This window comes from Topomyia yanbarensis, chromosome 2 (assembly GCF_030247195.1).
Source record: "Topomyia yanbarensis strain Yona2022 chromosome 2, ASM3024719v1, whole genome shotgun sequence".
Taxonomy (NCBI): domain Eukaryota; kingdom Metazoa; phylum Arthropoda; class Insecta; order Diptera; family Culicidae; genus Topomyia; species Topomyia yanbarensis.
The window spans coordinates 335,975,723-335,996,984 of record NC_080671.1 but is presented as its reverse complement, the minus strand read 5'-3'; the positions used below and the strand labels follow the sequence as shown (position 1 = coordinate 335,996,984).

General features: G+C 39.1%; 2 protein-coding genes across 3 annotated transcripts in view; one reads left to right on the top strand and one right to left on the bottom strand.

Moving 5' to 3' along the window:
• Window positions 1-14,086: 14,086 nt before the first annotated feature.
• Window positions 14,087-16,054, bottom strand: LOC131684014 (alpha-1,3/1,6-mannosyltransferase ALG2). The gene is made up of 2 exons (XM_058966481.1): window positions 15,976-16,054; window positions 14,087-15,920 (listed from the first exon to the last, which is right to left on the bottom strand). The coding sequence occupies exon 2, from the start codon at window positions 15,884-15,886 to the stop codon at window positions 14,642-14,644; it is 1,245 nt and encodes a 414-aa protein (XP_058822464.1). The 5' UTR covers window positions 15,887-15,920; window positions 15,976-16,054; the 3' UTR covers window positions 14,087-14,641.
• Window positions 16,055-19,729: 3,675 nt separating this feature from the next.
• Window positions 19,730-21,262, top strand: part of LOC131684013 (coiled-coil domain-containing protein 174) — a 131,669-nt gene continuing 130,136 nt past the window's right edge. For both annotated transcript variants that reach the window (XM_058966480.1, XM_058966479.1), the window contains exons 1-3: window positions 19,730-20,074; window positions 20,150-20,568; window positions 20,632-20,927. In XM_058966480.1, the coding sequence (XP_058822463.1) occupies window positions 20,033-20,074; window positions 20,150-20,568; window positions 20,632-20,927 (757 nt within the window). In that variant the 5' untranslated portion in view covers window positions 19,730-20,032. The remainder of the gene's footprint in view (window positions 20,075-20,149; window positions 20,569-20,631; window positions 20,928-21,262) is intronic.

The following is a 21,262-nucleotide window of genomic DNA, read 5'->3' as shown; positions in this document are numbered from 1 at the left end:
ACTTGTAGAACGCCAGAACCGTTCACTTTTAAAAAGACTACAGATAAGTCACGCTTTAGGAAGAAATTGGAAGAAAGATTTAAACGATTATCTCATCATGTACTATACGACGCCTCATTCATCTACAGGAAAAACACCAACAGAACTGTGTTACGGTCGAACCATACGCTCTAAGCTTCCGTGTATTGAAGACATAGAGACTGCTCCACCTACTTCGGATTACCGTGATCGTGATTGCATAAAAAAACACAATGGAAAAGAACGCGAGGACACCAGGCGACGCGCAACGGAATCGGATGTCCAGACGGGTGACACCGTTTTATTACAACATTTAACACCATCCAACAAAATGCAAACAACATTTGACCAAAACAAATATACGGTTGTTAGAAGAACTGGTCCAAAGGTAATAGTTGAAGATTCAGGATCAAAGAAACAATACGAAAGGAATGTGGCACATATAAAGAAAATTCCACAATTGGCAACAACCTCTACAACTCAAAACAATGAACCAACAACCTCAAAAACACTAGATAAGGAAGTAGAATTGACTGCCATTAACACAAGTCTAGATCTTGAAGAAAATTTTTCTGGATTTGATCATGAAGACAGAGATTCAAGACAATCCATAAAAAGGAAACCACGAGTTCGTGAACTTCCAAACAAATACAAAGATTATATTATGTAGTTAATAATTCTTTTAAAAAAATGATAAAAAAGGAGATGTGGTAGTGTGGGAAATGAAATGAGTAGGCTTTGCGAGATAGGGAATATAGAAGGCAGAAATAAAGTAAGGACTGACGTGTACGGACGTATTTCCTTTCACTCAAATCCGAAGCACCACACCATGGTTGGAATAAATACCAATATTTTTAATTTCAATGTGCCTTTGTGGTCGAATTGTCCCAACTCTTTCGACTCCAATCAGTTTTACTATGAACATGGTAATAATAAAAGGAATTACCAGTGTTTTTTGACTGAACACTGTTCACTTTTGAAATTACTACAAGCGTGGTAATGTTAAAGTGGTGATAATGTATTTGCAAAATTTGCATCCACCATATTGTGAAAAAACCATTTTCTCTGCATTCATACAATTTTCCCCCTTCTTTTCGCTTGAAGTTTTTTGAAGATAAAGTCGAATAAAGTGAAGATAATTGATTGTCGACTGCGATACGGATGCGTATCCAGTCATTGGTAAGTAAAACATTAGTAAACTCTGAACGTAGCCCAAATGCAAAAAAAAAAATTAATATATTTCCCATCCTCTAGATATCAATAAAAATCCAGAGCTTTATGAAGCGATTTCATATTGTCAGAAACTGGAACAATCTCCAGACAGAATTTATGTATGGAGGATAACCTGCTTATTTGTTTGTATTTTAAAAGAAATGTAAGGCTTTAAAACTGATGTGAACGTTGTAGGTAAGAAGTACTAATAATAACATTAAATTTAACAATTGAGATATGTAAAATTAAAAGAATTAATAAATCATGCCTTGATAGAATTAAAAGAAAAAAAACTTTTCTGATGTAACTAAAAGAAATTCCATATACTATTATTACTATAACATGGTAAACTTCAGTAGTAACTATAACCAGCTAGAACTTTTTAAAACAACCATACACATGGTAATTTTAACCATATAGTGTAATTAGAGGTATATAGTAAAAATTACTATTGTATTACCATGAAATAGTAATAAATACCATATCCTTATATCGGAATGGTTATGGTACAAATGACAGGAATCATATTCACGTTAAGCATGGTACATTTATTTATTTATTTATTTATTTATTTATAATCTCAAGCAGCTTAAGACTACTGTCTTTTTATTGCTACAAAGCTTTTCTGGTAATTTTAGTCTAATCAAACCACAACGAGCAGATACAAATGTCATAATTTAATTAATTTAAAAAAACTACACTAACTGAAATACTCTTTACATTGCTTCTTAAACCTAAATATTGATTGGTTGTCTTTCATTGATGATGGCAAAGAATTCCAATGGTAAACACCTCGCACAAAAAAAGAACTTCCATATTGGGCAGTTGAGTGAGCTGGAATAATGTAGTTTCTAACGCGAACACTACGGAACGGCCTAAGTTTTTCGTACAAATATTGTGGGCTTTTTGACATTACTATTCTGTGCAGAAGTATGCAGGATCGAGCTTTAATATAGTTATGAAAAGAATAGCCAATTAACGTGTGTTGCAAGTGAGTGACATGATCAGTCCAACTAAGATTGAAAACAAATCTCAAACAAGCATTTAATGCTACTCTAAGCCTATCTTGGTTGCGAGCAGATATATTAGAAAGCAGGAAGTCACAAGAGATAAAATGTGGTAAAATGTAACTTTTAAATAATTTGAGTTTAGTATTTTGATTTAGCAATTTCGCTTTTAAACCAATTGTACGTAGACATGCATATATTTTGCCGCACTGATTCATAATATGTTTGTCCCACTGAAAATTGCTTTGTATCGCATAACCGAGACTGGACGCAAGCTCAACAAATCGAATCGGAGCATCGCCTAATTTTAAACAAGGTTGTGACATGTCGGGATTGCGCGCAATCAAAATTGCATTTGTTTTACTTGCATTTAATTTCAATGAGTTTCTAGAGGCCCAGTTGCTTATTGAGTTAAGTTCATCATTTAAAATGTTGCTGATTTCATTAATTGAAAGTTTACTACAATCGAAATAAAGCTGGACGTCATCCGCGAACAAATGTACAGAACAGTACTTTATTACCCCAGGCAAATCATTTATATATAAACTAAATAAAATTGGGCCTAATACTGATCCTTGAGGCACACCCGAATATACTGACAAAAACTCCGAAATACTATTGTTGGAAAAAAAAACTGCTTGAAGGCGTTTGCTGATATATGAATAAATTAACTTGGTTGCGTTTCCTCCAAAATTAAATAACGATTGCAATTTTGAGCATAGAGTACCGTGAGAAATGCTATCGAATGCTTTTGAAAAGTCCAATAAAATCAGAATAACCTTATTATTTTTATCGAGCACAACTCCAATATCGTCGCAAATCTTTAGCATGGCTGTCTTCGTACTATGACTAGAACGGTATCCGGACTGAAAAGTTGAAATTAAATTTCTATCATGTAGGTAATCACATATCTACTTCTTCAAAATGCGTTCGAATACTTTACATAGTGTACATAAAATGTTTATAGGCCTCAAATTGTCAAGGGAATTTAGATTGGCTCGTTTCTTTAGAGGAATAATTTTGGATTTTTTCCAAGCATCAGGGAACGTACATGTGGATATTATGGTGTTGAAAATGTGCTCTAGTGGTTTTAAAATTAGTGGCAATAAAAGTTTTATAAACATAATTGGAATCTCGTCAAGGCCTACAGCATTTGATGTAACATCGTGAATCGCGTTTATGATTTCAAATTCCTGGATATTGCGGAATTGAAAACCATTTTCATTGGGCTCACATCTGAAAAAATTACCGGGAACATCAGTAGAAAAATTTCTTGTAAAAGATTTGTTTATCTCATCTGCGTTAAACGCGTTTTCAGTATTCCTGGAGCGCGTAGAAAATCCCATTTCTTTAATCTTTTTCCAAAAACATTTGGGTGTAAGGTCAGTATTAATATAAGAAATATAATATTCTTGTTTTGCTTTGACAACTAACTTATTTGCTGTGTTTCTCAATTGTTTATAAATAAGAAAATCTTCAGAACGTTTATATCGTTTCCACCTTCTATAGGAAATATCACGGTCAATCATGGCTTTTTGGATAGATGGGTTGAACCAAGGATTGTAATTGCGAACACCCTTCCTAATTTCTCGTAAAGGAACACAGCTGTCATGGATTGAATTCGTATAGTTATTAAACAAATTAACTAGTATATTCGAATCGTTAATAGAATAAAAGTTTTCCCACTCATATTTTTCGAACTCATGACGAATTAAATTAGGATCCGTGTTTCTATAATCGCGATAATAAAAGATATCTGTTGTCGTCACTGTTTGAAAATCGATTGAAGCAAAAATCAAGTCATGATGTGAAATGGTGGGGACACTGACTTGTCCAAAACGTAACACCTTTTCAAGCTTGTTCGTGATTAACAGATCAAGCTGTGATGATCCAGACACATGGAAAAATGTAGGTTCATAGCCAACATTGCTCAAGGAAAGCGAAGACAAGGTTTCAATAAAACGGTCAGATTTTGAACTCTTACACAACAGATTAGTGTTGAAATCTCCAATAAGCAGTAGGTTGTCGTAAGTGATGCCATAGTTTGCTATTTTTTCATGAATTAATTCAGCACAGTCTAAATCGGGATGGTTGTAAAATAGTCCTATTAAGAGTTTCTCATGGTTTACTAAAATGTCAACGAAAACAAATTCAATCGTGTGCGAACGAATTTCAACAAATGAAGCATCTACCAATTTGTATTTGTAGCTTTCTTTGAGATACAACACCAACCCACCTCCAATTTTGTTCATTCTGTCACTCCGCACAATATTATATCCGCTCACATTGATTAGGCTAGAATCTTTCGTTTCATTCATCCATGTTTCACACACACATGCAATATCCACATTAGAAATTGCCATAATTTGACGAAGTTCGTCCATTTTAGTCATGCTTTTGGCACACATGCTTTGCATATTCAAGCAGCAAATAGATAATTTGTTAGCAATGAAAGCCGATTTTAAAACAATTCCCGGCAAACAGATGCTTGTGGAGGTGTTCAAATTAGTTGTACTAGCCATTGTCACGGAACATTAAGTCTAAGAAGCAATGCATTACGAGCTTAAAACTAACGCTAATAAAATCCTTTAAATAACACATTCTAACATTCACAACAATGGAGCAAACATAACCTAGAAAAGCTTGTAAAATGTAGTCCATATAAAATAGTTTATGATTACAATCTTCTATATGTGTACTATATTACAATGAATTACAAATCGAACATTTACTATCACGTTGACGGGAACAGCAACACCAACAGCAGCAGAAACAGCAACCTCATCCTCTTCACGCAGAATAGCATAGCATCCAGAAAAACATCAATCAGCATCCACTCAAGCAGCATCAGCAAACTTTTAGGAGAGGATTGAAGGAACATCAAAAGGATGGGAATGGAGGATGAGAGAACACTAGTAAGGAAAGGGTACCGTTGCGTATAGCTTTCAGGAGTGGAGTCAAAGGATAGTTCAAGGATGGAGTGGAAGGACGGAGAGCGCTTTTTGGAAGGGTCTATTGTAGAAATGGTCGCAAGTGTTCCTCTGTTGGAATCGGTTGTTCTTCACTTTCCATAGTTTTTTTTCACGTAGACTAATCCATTCCTTGAGTAGACAGCGTACAATTTTCCTCCTTTCCTCGCAGTAAGAGCCGTCGATTTTATTTTTCTGGCGGCGACAGTTAGATTTTCATTGATGAATATTCTGTCCTTCGATTTAAATCCGATTTGTTCGAGAGTAAGGCATCTAGAGCGGAGATATTTTGAATAAAAGTCACATCGTTGGTTGGTGATTGCGAACTGCAGCAGGATTAGATAGTTCCTTCCGGGCACCATAGGCTACCAAAATTCACTGGTGCACCCTTTTTAATTTAAACCCCCAATATAGTAATAATTACCATGATCTTCGTTTCAGTGTATGATGGTTTTGATTAAGGGGTTTATGTGTTGCGGATCAAAAAACTTTAGAAATTTTCATCATTTTCTCTAACCAAGATAGCAAAATTTTACTGAACAAGCTTTCCACGATAATTATAAACTCGAGTATAAAGTACTAAGTACAAGTCTTGTAGAAATTTTTTCATCGACAAATTATCACAACAAATGAAAATATGGACTTCGTCCCCAAAATGTTGTTTTTTCATCATTTGCACTTGCGGTGACCACGATATCTCGCGAATCGCTGAACTGATATTGAATTTGCAAAAGCGTTAATTAATGGTATACCATTAATTAACGCTTAACGTTATAACGATTCTTTCTTAAAAATCGATTTTTGGGTGCATGGGTTTTTGACAAAAGAAATAGTAGTAACCCGATCAGAAACACATAACAGAAAAATTTCAAAACTATGTTTCGTTTTGTTGCTTGCTATAATTTTCTGTTATTTTAATTACTAACGAGACCAAATTTATTTCACAATATGTTACGAACATTGAATTCTGTTATAATCTTGTTATTCCATTCTGATCGAAAATTCCTTCGTTATGATCATTAATAACTCTTTTTTCTTTTTTGTTAATGACTAAGAGTGAGCCAATTTTCCTTTTTTTTTAATTTTTAACGACATTCAATTAGCAAGGGACTGGAAAATGTCGTTTATTTTCCAATATTAGGAGCTATAGTACTCAAGGGAGAGCAAGGGGTTGAAGGAAGAAAGTTTTAGAATAGCGTGGAAAGGGTCATATGAGCAAGCTTAGAGTTTCTGTCTGCTACCGCAGGAATCAGGATCTTTTCATTAGAAATGCGAATCACCTGAGTCTACGGACATGCCGTAGACTGCTTGCGTTTGAGCGAAGCGAAAAGTCGAGTACAACCATGCCTTCGTTGATACTTTAGGGATAATTGAATTGTAGCCATCGTCCCAGATCTCCATTGTCCCAAGATGTTTGCCAACCAGCAAGCGTCCTCTGAACAGAAGTGCTATAAAATTCATTGAAAGCGATGGGTCTTTCATATATTGCACCATCTAGTGCACCAATCTTGGCTAAATTATCAGCTATCTCATTACCCGCAATAGAGCAATGGGCGGGGACCCACACTAGGGTAAATTGATATTTTCTTGTTAGGTTACTCAGACATCCTATTTGAGCGTAGAGCTGCAATTGTGCTGAGACTATCAGTGAAGATAAAGTAATGGTTCGGCGGTAATGTATTAATTAATTACAAACTATAGTGAACTACTGCTAGTTCCGCTGTGTAAATATAGGGAGGTTCTGCAAGTTTGAGAGAAATTGAAAAATTATTGTTGAAAAAAACCGAAACCGGTGGCCTCACTGATTCGTGATCCATCAGTGTAAAACACTTTAAGGCAGTCTATACTATTAATATTTTAGGGATCTCCAGCGAATGTAGATGATCCGGAATTCCACGAGTCTCCGCTTGCATGGACGTGTCGAAAAATAAAGTGGATTCAGGAGTATCTAGTATATTGGTGTATGCGGGAATATATCCAGCAGGCGTTATTTCTTGTGACATGTGATTGAAATACTGTCATGAATCTGGTTTGGGATTGAAGCTCGACAAGTCGACAAATTTTCAATTACCGGTGGATTCATAACCTCATATCGAATAAGTGAATGAGAGGAAAAAACCCAGAACTGGTCTTTTAAAGGAAGAACTCCCGCTAGTACTTCAAGACTCATCGTATGGTTCGACAGCATGCAGCCTAAGGCGGTTCGTAAACAACGATACTGTATCCGTTCCAGTTTGATAATGTGAGTGTTCGCAGCTGAACGGAAACAGAAGCACCCATATTCCATTACTGAACGTATTGTTGTTTGATACAATCAGGTCACTTGGATGAGAACCCCACCATGATCCGGTAATTATTCGCAGAAAATTTATCCTTTGTTGACATTTCGTTATTAGATACGTAATGTGACCTCCCCATGTGCCTTTAGAATCGAACCAAATTCCAAGGTATTTGAAAGTCAGGACTTGGGCTATTGTTCTACCAACCAACTGAAGCTGTAGCTGAGCTGGATCACGCTTCCTTAAAAAACGACCAACTCTGTTTTCTCCGTAGAGAAATCGATGCGCAGCTTTAAAGCATGCTTTAAAAATCCAATCAACAAATTCAGAAAATTTCAATAAACCTACCTCTGGTTGAGTCTCAGAGGAATTCGAAATTTTCTTATTTCCAGCAATGGTGTTCTGTTTGGACTGTACATTACCAAAACCGGGTGGAATTGACCTTGGTTTTGAATCGGGGTTTTTTGGCTTTGGGCGTAAATTAATCGACGAGTGGTTGAAGAAGGCAAATCGAACGGACGGAGATAAAAGTGCACTTGCAGCTTTGCATATTATTGACAATGTGAACAATGGTTGTGTGATCACAGTAGATAATGTGTTGCTGGTGCCTGAAATGAAAGCAAACTTACTCTCAGTGAAGCGGTTAGTGAGCAAAGGGTACAAAGTAAACTTTGATGCAAATAGTGCGACTATCAGCCGAAACAGGACAGTTGGTACAGTGGCCCAACTTTGGAATAATTTATTCGTAATGAAATTGCTGAATGAAACGGTATCGCTGGTGACCGAGACCACCGAGTGCATTCATGAATGGCACTGAAAACTTGGACATAGAGGCAGTGACGCACTAAAGAAGCTCCCGTTAATGGTATCGGGTATGAAGATTAAAGAATGCAACTGTTCGGAAGAGTGTTATGTGTGTATTCGTGGAAAAATGAACCGATTGCCGTTCCCAAAAGCGTCCAACAGCAAATCGTCGGCCGGTATCTTGTAGAAATGACCCGTTGCATGTTGATTCAGACAGGGCTAAATGACCGGTTCTGGGGTGAAGCCACAGTAACAGCAAACTATCTTCAAAATCGTCTTCCTTCTCGTACAATTCCAGTGACGCCGTATGAACGTTGGCATGGAGTAAAACCGAATCTCAGTCACGTGCGTCCATTTGGCGTTGACGTGTACTGCTACATTCCGCAAGAATAAAAGGGCAAGCTAGACGGCAAGGCTCGTAGCGCAAGGCTACAACCAGCAATATGGAAGTGAGTATAACGAAGTGTTCGCACCCGTTGTTCGTCAGACTACTTTTAGAACTCTCATGTCTTGCAGCGAAGCGAGTAATGGTCGTTAAGCAGTACGACATTAAGACTGCATTTCTAAACGGCGACCTTGAGGAGGAGTTGTTAATGCATCAGCCTCCGGGGTTTGTCGTCAAGGGTACTGAACGCAAGGTCTGCCGTTTGAAACGTAGCATATACGGATTAAAGCAAAGCGCTCGCTTGTGGAACATCATGTACTTGAAGGTGGCGGATTCAAGAGAAGCAATGCGGATCCGCGTTTGTATGGCAAAATGGTGAATGATAAACGCAGTTACATTTTGGTTTACGTTGATGATCTGATCATCGCCAGTGAGGAGGAAGAAATCATTACATTGATTAGCAAGACACTAGCTCGTAACCTTGAAATCGTCAGTCTTGGAGATTATGATTCGTAATTATGGCAGCATTGAAGTAGAACGTGATACATTCGGTGATCTCCACATCTCGCAGCAAAAGTACATTGCGAATATCATTATGTCAGCTTGCTCACACGATTCCAAATCATCTAAGATTCCCATTGATGTTGGTTATTTTAAATAGGACACCGAAAGTAAACCTCTTGCAGATAACGGAATATGAAAGGTTAGTGTGGAAGTTGCTGTTTGTGCAGTGAATAGCCGACCTGATATAGCAGCTCCTGTGTCGATTATTTGCCGAAAACTTTCAAATCCTACACAGCGTGACTGGGCTGAATTGCGAAGAATTGTGCGTTATCTAAAGGGTTCGATCAACCTAAAACCACAGACTAACAGACATAACACTCGAAAACAATGCTTCGCCCTGATGCTGATTGGGTTGAATGTCGAATGGATCGCAAATCAAACAGTGGATTTTCGTTCAAGTTTTGTGGCGGTACAATATCATGGGCGTGCCGCAAACAGACCTGTGTATCCTTATCAACAGCTGAGGCCGAATTCGTAGCCTTGTTTGAGGCATCGCAAGAAGCGATTTGGCGTCAGCGACTTTTACGTGATTTGGTCGGAAAAATTTAGCAACAGGACGAAGCACTTCGATACGAAGTACAGCTTCGTCAAGGATTTGAATACAACTGGAGCTATCAAGTACTGCCCATCAGAACAAATGGTAGCTGACCTGCTCACCAAGCCGGTGGCACGTATACGAGTTGAACAACTTGAAGTTGAACAAGTGTTGAGGAGGAGTATAGCGATACTAGCAACACGGCTTCTATAAACTTTATAGTTAATCTTATCATTTGCGCATAACAGTGTATTTTTCTCTTTCCTGTATCTCTTTTTTCTACTTCCTGTATCACTCTGAACAAAAGCATAAGAATAAAAGCTGTAAGTAGGGGTTTGCCCACTACTCGGGTTCTTATTTGCCCGGCGTACCCTTCTTTTCAGGGCGGCCTAGGTGCCTCTACAGAATTTCGGATTTTCGTCACAACAAAAAAAAGGTAAACAAAACAAATAAATTTAATTTTACCGTGTTTATTTCCTCCAATTCTCTCCACTGCTGCTGCTGCTAATCTGCTACTGCTGGGCGGAAAGGCGGGTGGTCTCGTCCGACCGGCCGGGACAGCAACGGCCGAGTTCTCCCGATTTGAGTTGACTGCTCCGGCAGCGGTCCTTGACAATTAGCTAGGGAGGTGAGCTTAGCTCCTTTGTTGGAACCTCCCTAGCGACGATGGCGAATTATCGCCGGATCTACTCGCTCCCCGCGAGAGATCCCAGAAGTCACCGCAGTGTACTTCCCAGGGAGCACCTTTGGCCACCCTGCTTCGCTCTCCTTGACGTTTAGCTGTGAAGGAGAGCTAGGCTCGTTCGGCTGATCCTTCACAGCGAGAGCGGAAAGGCGTCTTCTGGGTCCTTTATGGTTAGCCGGGGAAGCGAGTGGCTCCTTAACGCTTAGCTTCCCTAATCGGCGACCCGACACCAGACCAGAGTTCTCGAACCACGAGCCGGTACTTTTGCGGGAATTTACTTCCGCACACACGCGTTATTTGGCGGGTTGGACTTTCCACAACCAACCGGTCACTACCGAAAACAAACCGAACTGCAACGTGGTCCGAAACTAACTAACTTTTTCACGATGGCTGCCTTTTCCACTCACCCAAAACAAACACCAAAACCAGCACCAAAAAACAGTACCGCCGCATAACTGTCATCGCTATGTGCAGCATATCCAGCACACTTATTGCAGCAAGAGGAGAGCGGTGGCCTACCTAAGCCCTATGTTATTTATACAGAAATATGAAACAAAATTTTCTACACCTATCTAGACCAACAAAATCGTTCACAAAAGCTAAAACAAACAAAATTTACGAGAAAAAGTGAACGATCATAAGGAACAGCGGTGAGCATTATGTTACATAAATTTTCGTAAACAATACACTCTACGGAGAGAGTACGCACGAAAGGGTATATTTCCACCCAGTGCTAAATTGTTACCCTGACGGGTTACAAAGCCGAGTCTTAACTGTACCGCGTGTGTAATACGTTTATTCTGATTGAAAAACTCCCACACCTTGGCTGTTTGGGAAAAGTAGATTTTTTTCCTTTTTTGGAACCTCCGGGTAACATAAATGATGTGTCTTCGCACGCTCCGTCAGAATCAGGCTATTCCGAATATAGAGATGTGTAAGTGTTTTATAGGAAGATGGGTTTAGGAGTAGCATTTTTCAGCATTTCTGTATAGGAGCGTTTAGACCTCTCCTTCAAGGATCGTTTAATTTTATCCTCGCGCAATTTATACATGGGGCATGCAAGGAGCTCATGCGAGTTTTCTCCGCACATTAAACATTTTTCCGAGTTTTTATTGCATGCATTCTCATCATGAGGTAATTCATCACACGAGGGTTAAAAAGGCGAACAGGGAGACGAATTTTATCGATAATGACATATAGTTGGGCAGCGGAGACCTAGTGAAAGTCACTCGAAACGAGTCTGACAGTCGATAAATGCTTAATTAAGTCTTCAACAGTCAAACTCGATTCTGTGATGGGGTCAATTTCCTTTGAAGGTATATACGCTCTATATTCACGCGTAAAAAGCTCGCAAGAAGTAATTGCATTGGCTTGTTTGAGATTGACAACGGCAATGCGAATTTTATCTTTATTAACTTTGACGATCTCTTTTACATCCGAGAATCGCGAAGTTAAATCTTTTGAAATTTGGATGATATTTAGCGCCTTTACTTTACGCCTAATAAATACAATCCATAGTCCCGTTGACGACTCTGGGTAAATTTTAATTCTAATGGGGTTTACATTTTCAGTAGAAGGCTTAGGAGGAGGCTCAGTTACTCGTTCTCCCATCTCGTCATACATTTTAGCTAGCAAGAAAAACTATCGCAAAAATCTGTTATCTGCTGTCTCTGATGTGATGAAGGTCAGCACCGGTAGAGCACACCTCGTGTGTGACGTTGTAAACTCTGTCCCGTTGTTTGACAATGACACTTCTTGTCCTTCGTTGCGTTGCTTTTTCGGTAGACAAATAGGCTTACATGCGACACGTCGAATCTCTTTCCGTTGAGCTGTCCGTCGGTATCACCACCACAAGCGCGCTCTCTCTGTTTCCACCACCGCGGTTGACAAATGTGGCTTGCTGTGGAAACCCCACTGTCGATGCGACACTTTTCGGTGACACTAGTTGTCCTTCTTCGTCGTACCGCTTCTGCGGTAGACAAATAGAACAAATGGGTCTACTTGTGGCGCTTCCCCTCTCGTCGATTAGAATTGCCTGACGATACCAATACTACAGGCACGATCACTGTCGAATTCTGCCACCGCGATAGGCAAATTCATCTACCCGCGGTTTGTTGACAAAACACTACTTGTCGAAGATGTCGTTGACCGCGCCTCCGGAGTCTCATCTGTCGACTCACACTTAACGAACTGGTCTCTATTTCCCACTTCATAAACGCGTATAGCGTCTCGCAATCTGCCGTTCTCTCGAGAACAAAACTTTCCAGCTGAAGGCACAACCGTCTCAGTCAGTTGCAAAAACTGTTATGAGTTTTAAAATCATGTCTCGCCATGCTTTCAACGTTACTGCATTCAAATTTATTTTTCACCAGGGTATGGAGTCTAAGTGTCTGTGCTGAATATTCTACATGTATTTAAAACACAGTTTCAAACTAGGGGCAGATCACTCTAGAAATGTATAACAAATTTGCATCAAATTAGAAAAAATGCATTTAATTTCCATTTTTGCATCAACTTTGCACTCCCTCGCAGAAAAGTTTTTTTTAACAAACGTCCTACGCTGATTCACTTTGTTCGACGTTTTGTTGAATGTAGGGCTAATTTTTTGTAGGGTTTTGATGTCTTACACGCAACGCAAAATACATTGCACGCAACGCAAAATACATTACGAATTTCTATTTTGATGGAAAGAAATGCATTTAATTTCGCTGATTTTTAAAAATGCATCACAAGTGATCTGCCCCTAGTTTGGAATCCATAATGACTCCATTCAGAAATCCGAACCGGTTCCGGAATGAGTTTAACTGCCCTCTAAGAACGGTTGGTTTCAAAATAGTCCAATAAAGGACGTTCGTTGGACCAATTTGGACAACGTCCAAATAACCGCTCAACAAACGTTCATAGTTGGACCCGTGTCTAACGATTTTGAAACAATTTTTTGGACGTCTCAGTGGGTGGGTAGAACGGCGTCGTATGACAGTTTTAAATTTCAAAACAAAACTGTTCGAAATTATAAAACAAAACGTTCTTTTGGGATATGAATGTTCAGTTCTAGTTCTACTTTGAAACTCCTAGGGGAAAGTCGGCCAAGATGGACACCTCACGTTTCTCACAAACTGCAAAAATTAATAAAAATCTCGACAAACATATGATTACGGCCTAAAAGCCAACTGTCAAAATCCACTTTGAATGGAAATTCCAGACATACCGTTACTAGTCGAAAACAGTTCACAACAGTTTATGAAAGTGAAAACTTTTCTCTTTCGTTTACTACCAACATCTGTGATTGGCGTGTAACGGTTTGTCCGGAATTTCCATTCAAAGTAGATTTTGACAGTTGGCTTTTAGGCCGTAATCATATGTTTGTCGAGAAATGTAATGATACGGTAACATACATTGTTTCGACAGCATGGTAATGGATATATTTTTTTTTGGAAATACCGATTAAAACCATGCGTTTCCGGATGTTGTGACGCACCCGTGTGCGTCATAATGTCCCCGGCTTAAAGTCGAATCACCCTTTGGACGTTATGACACGGCGCCGAGCAAAATGGGACTGAGCACATTGCCACCGATTTCCTATCCAATATCCCACAAGGCTTTCGGATAAGTACAGCTTTCTGTATGATTGGAAGCAATGCTATATTGGATGCATGATTAACACTTCTAATGTCACGATAAACTAGTTAAACAACTAACACGTGAAGATTTTTAGTCAGTAACTACTTGTACAGGATAAAAAGCATCTAAGCTTGCCGTTCCACTGGGTTTTCATAGGTTTGGGAAACGGTTGACTAAGGTAATGTGCAATGTGTTTATTGCGTCATGTGCAAGCATGGCTGTGCCCACTCTGCTCTCGTTAAAGTGAAAAATCAATGCGCAATAAAAAAAATAATGAACCTTTGCCATGTCAACTGGCAGCAAACCTATTCTAATCCGGGTAGTCACAAATGTACAACATTCGATTTGCCTTAGTACTAAAAATGTTAAGTTACATTTTTTATGAAAAGTCCAAGGTCAGTAAACCTTAACCTAGCATTACAATATATACCTCTGTGGCACAATACATAATCCTCACTTCTTTGGTGGATTGGGAACAGAGACGACGATTCATCGGTTAGTTAATCACATTCCGCATGGCCTGAAGCAACAGGAAACTGGACAACGGAAAGACAAGTCTTCGCTATTTCTGCTTACTGGGCTCTTCTGTTCTTGCGACTAAATCGGTCACAATATTGTCCAACTTAGTGCTAAATGCCTCAAACGAGAATCGCTGCTGAACGCGCTTGCGGCCCATTTCACCCATCCGCTCGCAACTCCTGTCATCTTTGACCAGTTTGGCCATGGCGTTCGCAAAGCTGGCCGGTGCAGGTTCGCATAAAAAGCCTGTTTGATCGTGAATTATTGTCTCGGTTGGACCTCCACTGTTGACTGCGATTATAGGCTTGGCCAAATACATTCCCTCCAGAGGCACTATACCGAAATGTTCGTTCTCAGGGGTGTAAACCAATACGTGGGCGCGCTGCAGCAGAAATAGTTTCTCTCGATCGCTTGGAGAGCGAAGGAATCGTACTTTTGAACGAAGGCCCATGTCCTCAGCCAGTTCTTCTAGTTCATCAAAGTGTTCGACGTTTTCCAGGACCCGCTCGTCGTATCCTCCTGCCAATATTAGCAAAAGCTTATTCCATTCATGCGGGGAAATCATTTCTTGTAATTTTTTGAAAGCGTGCAGCGCGAGAGATAGATTCTTTTTACGCTCGTACCGATTTATCGAAAGAAAAACGAAACACTCGGGAGGAATACCGGATATTTTGTCCTTCTCCTCAATTACCGTTTCATCAAAATACTTTGTATTTAGCGACGGGTACAGTATGTCCGGATCAACGGATATACGCTTAAACGTCTCCTTGAAAACGCGACTAGTAAATTTGCTGTTCACCAGGATTCCATCAGCTTTACCGGTCGTGATTTCTTCCAGATAATTTAACGGCATTCGGTAGTACCGTTTGAATATACTGCCTGGTTGTGACAGTAACTGATCCGGATAATGACAATAGAATAACACCTTGGGGTGAGACTTAGCCAGCCGGAAAATTGGAATCCCCAGCGAAATAAGATCACAAAATACAACGTCGTAACGTTCCTGTTTAGACAGATAGAACGTAAAGTAGAACGCAGCATAAACCATTCTTACGTACGCACAAACGGCGTAACACTTTCCGAAGATGTCTCTCGGAATCCAGTCACCCACGGTCAACACCCGTAGCTTACCATCCCGCGTCTCCTCGAAGCAATGGTCCGGATCGTGATGATTGGTCAGAAAACTGACCGTGTGACCTTTATTTTGCAGTGCCAGCGCAGCATCCACGACAAGCCGCTCGGCGCCGCCGATTCCCAAATCCGGGTGTACGAACAGAATGCGAACCATACCTGTGATGTATTGAGATATTCCTTCCGGAAAACTGAGGGTAACGTGTTTTTTAATTAATGTCTACAAATCACAATAATTTGAATTACGTGTAGAAACAGCGAATGATCAAAATTTGGATGGAAAGATTCGATTAGTGACAGCAAAACAAAGCAACGTCATTTATGATTTCAAAACAGTATGTGACCCACGTGGCGGATACACGGGATAAACTTATTGGAGTTATGTGAACGCCCCCCAAATTCTGCCGCATACACACGGAAGTCTTTTTTATTTAGTACTTGATTATAGGGTAAAAGAGGTATTTTGGTCCACTTTAGGACATAGTTTTAAAATTTTGCGGGGTTTTGAACAGCAAACCGTTCGGTAATCAGTTCAGTAAATCAATTCGGTTATCGAGCTCTCCGCAATATGTTCTATCCAAACGTCAAAAAATACTGGTCAATCAGCAGTTTCCTCTGAAAATGGCGAATTGACAAATGATTTACTGTATGTTGGTACAATTTTGCCGAACAATCAGTCAATATTTTACTGGATAATGTTTATGTACCGAAAAAATAGAAGTGCTGATAAATTCAGTGAAAAATATTTCGGGTTTCAGCAAATTATTCGGGAAATTACTGAAAATCGCTAAAAATGAAAACCTTAAAAATATCACTTTACTGCACAAGTCGTCGAAAGAAATTACTGATCAACTTTTGGCTGACTTAGTGTGTATAACCAAAGAAAAACTCAAGATTACTAGGTCCCATACAAAAGATTGATCAGTAACCGTGAACCATTGAACTCAATAAAAGTAAGATAATAGGCGCCGATAATTTTTATAATGCGTCAACAAAATGATACGGTTACAAATCAAATCAAAATATTATTATGAATGAAACATGTTTTCCAAATCGAGGAGTAAAATATTGTTCAGTTAAATTTATTACAAAAGACATATTTCTAGAAGACTGATTGAGCTTGTCCGTTCCTAACACTTCGTATCCTGACCAGGTGAATCTCTGCAACAATTTCCCTCACTCCACGAAAAATATAAACGAAACAATTGAGATTAAGGAAATTCGTAGAGTTCAACATCCACTTAATTCTTCCGCACAATCTAATACAAAGGTTGGTGACTAATTTACTAATTGATTATCAATAGTAGAAATTTAACGTAGGCACATCAACTAATTACCGAACTATGACAAGCTCAGTTTGTTCATTTTTCTGTTGGAAAATGTATTATTATTTCCGTAATAACTGATTGTCATGGATACGACGCAAAAATCAACGTTGTGTCATTTTTCGCAAAGCTCCGCTTCAGTTTTGTATTGTTCTGTCATTCTGGTGAACCGCGTTCATCGAGGGGTCGCATTTAGATGGTACATGGAAAACCATTTTTGCCATTTAAGCCAATATATTCTGATTCCTGAGGGTAGTCATATTTGTGACACACTTTCGGAATGCAAGTGTCTCGTCATGTCGTTGTTTTGGCCATGGTAACAATTTTGCAAACATATCACCCACTTCGTGTATACTCGCAGTAATTGGATATTGTTGGAATAAACTATCATTATAAGAATTAAGAATAGAGAATTATCAATTTCTATTGTTCTGCTAGCTTTCTCTTTTGATTCATCCATGTCATTCCTATTAATGTGACTGAATCTCTGAATAAACACTCGCCATCTCAATGATTTACAATGTATCTGTAAAGTCATTCCAATCGAGTAAGATACCATTGGGTCATTGACGCGTCTCGTTTTCGATTGGAATGACAGTGCACAGATAAATGGTAAACAAACAATTTAAATGACGAGTCATTATACTAGCGATTCAGCATCTTTAGTTTCTATGGACCATTGCAAGATAACGCGATCTGAATAAAAATGCTCGTGTCTAATATGTACGCTTATTTTTCTCGTAAAAGGCTAATCGATTTGAACAAATTTAGCCGATTTCTAAATCTTGCGTCATTTTCAGCTACTAGAATACTATTAAAAATGTACAGAGCAAACATCCATCTCGAGCTGTTGAATTGTGTAAAATCAAATGGATTATTTAATAGTACTGCCGTTTGACTGAATTGACGACTTATATCGCTAGTTTGGAATATACTGGTATGGCAGTGAAAGCATTTTAACGGGATTTCATTCAATTGTTTACACAAGTTTTTTATACATATTTTCTCTCATATGGAAGTCCATCCTATGTAACAACATTATTTATTCAAAGGAAAATCTGAGCTGAATAACACTGCGTGCAGTAACAAACACCAGATTAACAATGATCAGGTCCAGTACCACTAAATCAACCGTCATTACCAGCAGTTTAGTAACAACGATTACACAAACCAACAACCAAAACCATCAACAAAGAATAAAATGCCGATGGAATTTGATTTACAACAGCGACTCGCACAAATATGAAACAAATAAGAACATCCGACCGTGAGAATAATGACTGCAGTACCGATGACGACATGGACGTGAGCAAAAACGCGGGACAAGACGGACCAAATGAGCCCCAAGGTCGCAGCCTAGGTCGCAGCTAATGTTTCACAGCCAAGGAAGAGGATCTCAACACGAAGCAGCAAGCTGCGGCAACAAGACCCGATAAGCAGGCATTTTGAAAGTATAAATAGTATAAAAATCATAAAATTCCCACGTCTCAGTTATGATAACACATTGAGCCGTGTCAAATAAACACGAAGGAAAAAAATATGCGAAACAACAAACTTTGTCGCCTACACTCTTCATTGAATAAACGCTAAGAAACGGATGAAAAGGTTAATTGCAGAAGTTATGGCAGAAATATGTTTTTTCGCTACGCTGATCTGCGATGTATTTTTTTTCGTATAATTTACGCAATTTTATTTTCATAGATTAGTTCTAATTACAGTAACATAATTAGTGCAACAAAACATGACGTATTTTAATTACAATATGTTTTCAAAGTAGTTTCCAATATTGCTACTACTCCAGTTTTTTCTGCATTTCGGCATAGCGGTTTACCTAAGTTTTCACCATTTTGTGATTTATAATGTTAATATCAGGCATTGCATTTATCGCTCATATGAGTAAATGCGTCCGGATAGTTTGCTACTGCGACAATAAAAACTCACATTTTCACACGAAAAGTTATTGGCACTCACACAACTTCTCCGGATAAATACAACGTGTTATTTCTCCGGATAAATAAAACAGCCGGAGAATGAGTGAATGAGTTTATCACGGTATCCTTTTGGCGTTACCTGCTTTGCTGTCGTTATTCCAAAACACGATAAAACAAGTCCATCATACTTCTTTGCCGCTTTTCTTTGTAATTAAGTGTATTTTTTGAAGTTTTTATTGATTTCCACGAAATTAAAATTTTATCACCTTCTCCGGTGAGAAGGAAAAAGTCAAATAAATTTTATCCGGAAAATCATTCTCACGCTATTTGTGGAGACGGAGAATTTTGCGACTCATCTTATCTCGGAAAACTTGGACATCGGATAAGCTACTTCTCGCGTGAGTGAGAGAGAATTACAATCCCTGGTTAATATGTATCTGCAAGAATAATCTTGATATACAATAACTGTTATAAGAATTTTTCGATAAAACTTCCTCTAGACTTTCAAAATTTCATGTAAATTCGTTTAATAAACTTAAAAAAAGATGTTGGGTGGGCCAAAATATGTGGGGTGGCAAAAATGCCTCTGTTACCCTACTCGAACAAAACCTATTCTTATATCGAGCTTCCTTCAAGGTATATATAGGTAAATTACCTTAAACAGCTGGGCTTTTACGCAAGTCTATATCGAAAGTGTCTCTATCTTCGCCATATGATTTTGACGTTTCAACAACGCGAACATTAGGTTTGTTCCAGTACCAGGAGAAACTGGAAGTACTCGGGAGCAAACAGGGAGAAAATCGTTCCCGTACTATCTTCTTCTCTTTTTTCTTCTTCTGGTGGCAAAGCGGAGTGAAAAGAAGCAAGATTTTTTTGCTCCGGAGCAACAGGGAGTAACTTCCATGTACTGGAACAAAGCTATTGTTTTGTTTCGGCATCCTGCTACAATTTTGAGATCTGTTCTCCTTGATTTGTAATTTATTTAGCATACCTATACAAAACGCTGGTGCTTTGTAAATTCTTACGGTGAATCGGTTTATTAACGCCATGAATGATCCTAACAGAAAGATCGTAATAGACAAATCGTCGGTAAGTGGCTGTATATAATACCTAGTTGATTTTGTTATTGGGTAAATAAAAAAACTTCGGTTTATCTACCAACAGCTTCTCAGTTTAAAGGCGGAACTGTTACGAAAACAGGAAGAGGTGAGTCGCGCAAAAGCTCTAAATTCTATCGATGACTTTGTCCCAAAAAGAGTTCCCAAATCGGAACATCCCACCAGTGGTAGTTTAAAGGATAAAAACAAAAATTCTGCATCCGCCGAAAGTGGGAAAGCTGTGGAGCTAGAAGATTCAGCCGCACTAGAACGCTCGAAGAGAGTCCTCAAGGCAAAGGCTCGTTATTATGATCGTATGGTGGCTTCCGGTGGATCGCTGAATAGTGATGAAAATTGTCTGGTAATGTTCAACCACAAGAAGCAATCAGGTAAACCGTCCCCTATCAATGACTACGGTGGAAGTTCCGATGAATCGAATCTGTCATCGGATGACGAGGGCCGTAAGAAGGCAGGAGACGGGGATTGGTAAGACTAAAAAGTTATACGACAATTGGATATGATGGTTCGTTAACGAGATTTTTTTCTTAGGGTTGAATTTACTGATTTCTTGGGACGAAGCCGCAAATGCCGCCGAGAAGAGTTGGATGAATGTATCCGGAAAGATAAAGAGCAGGCACAGGCAACAGGCCCTCGCGAGGGTCAACAAGAACATCCAGGCGATGATACAGATGAAGAGGGTGAGATCATCGGACCGGTGCCTTCGATGGCTATTACGGAGGACACTATTGGTGATCGGTTTCGGGAGATGCGGGAACAGTGGGCTAAACAAGATGCTGAAAACCTGGAGAAAGATTCTGTAACTTATCAGGATGTGCTCTTCGATGGTAAGTACAAAACTTGATAGAACAGTCACTGTACCGTATTTGTTGACTATTTTGAGCGATTATTTGATTGGATTGTAATTGTGATTTGTTTATTGGGGGATTTATTCAAATGGTCATTCGCCCAATATTTGATAGGAGAACATTTTTCTGGGAATGCCTAAAACGGGCACTCTGGACCATTGTGCATTGTAGCAGAGATCGGATTTTTTCTGAGTTTTAACCAAGCTTCCGTCTTTAAATATATGCAACGTTGGTGGGCATGCACTTTTCTCACTTGGGGTGGCCGGCTTTATTATGAAGTCCAGTCACTGGGCCCAAAAAATCTAAGAAGGTCG

Bases quoted from the DNA above. Each gene is read 5' to 3' on its own strand.
- LOC131684014 (XM_058966481.1), bottom strand. From the start codon at position 15,886: ATGGTTCGCATTCTGTTCGTACACCCGGATTTGGGAATCGGCGGCGCC.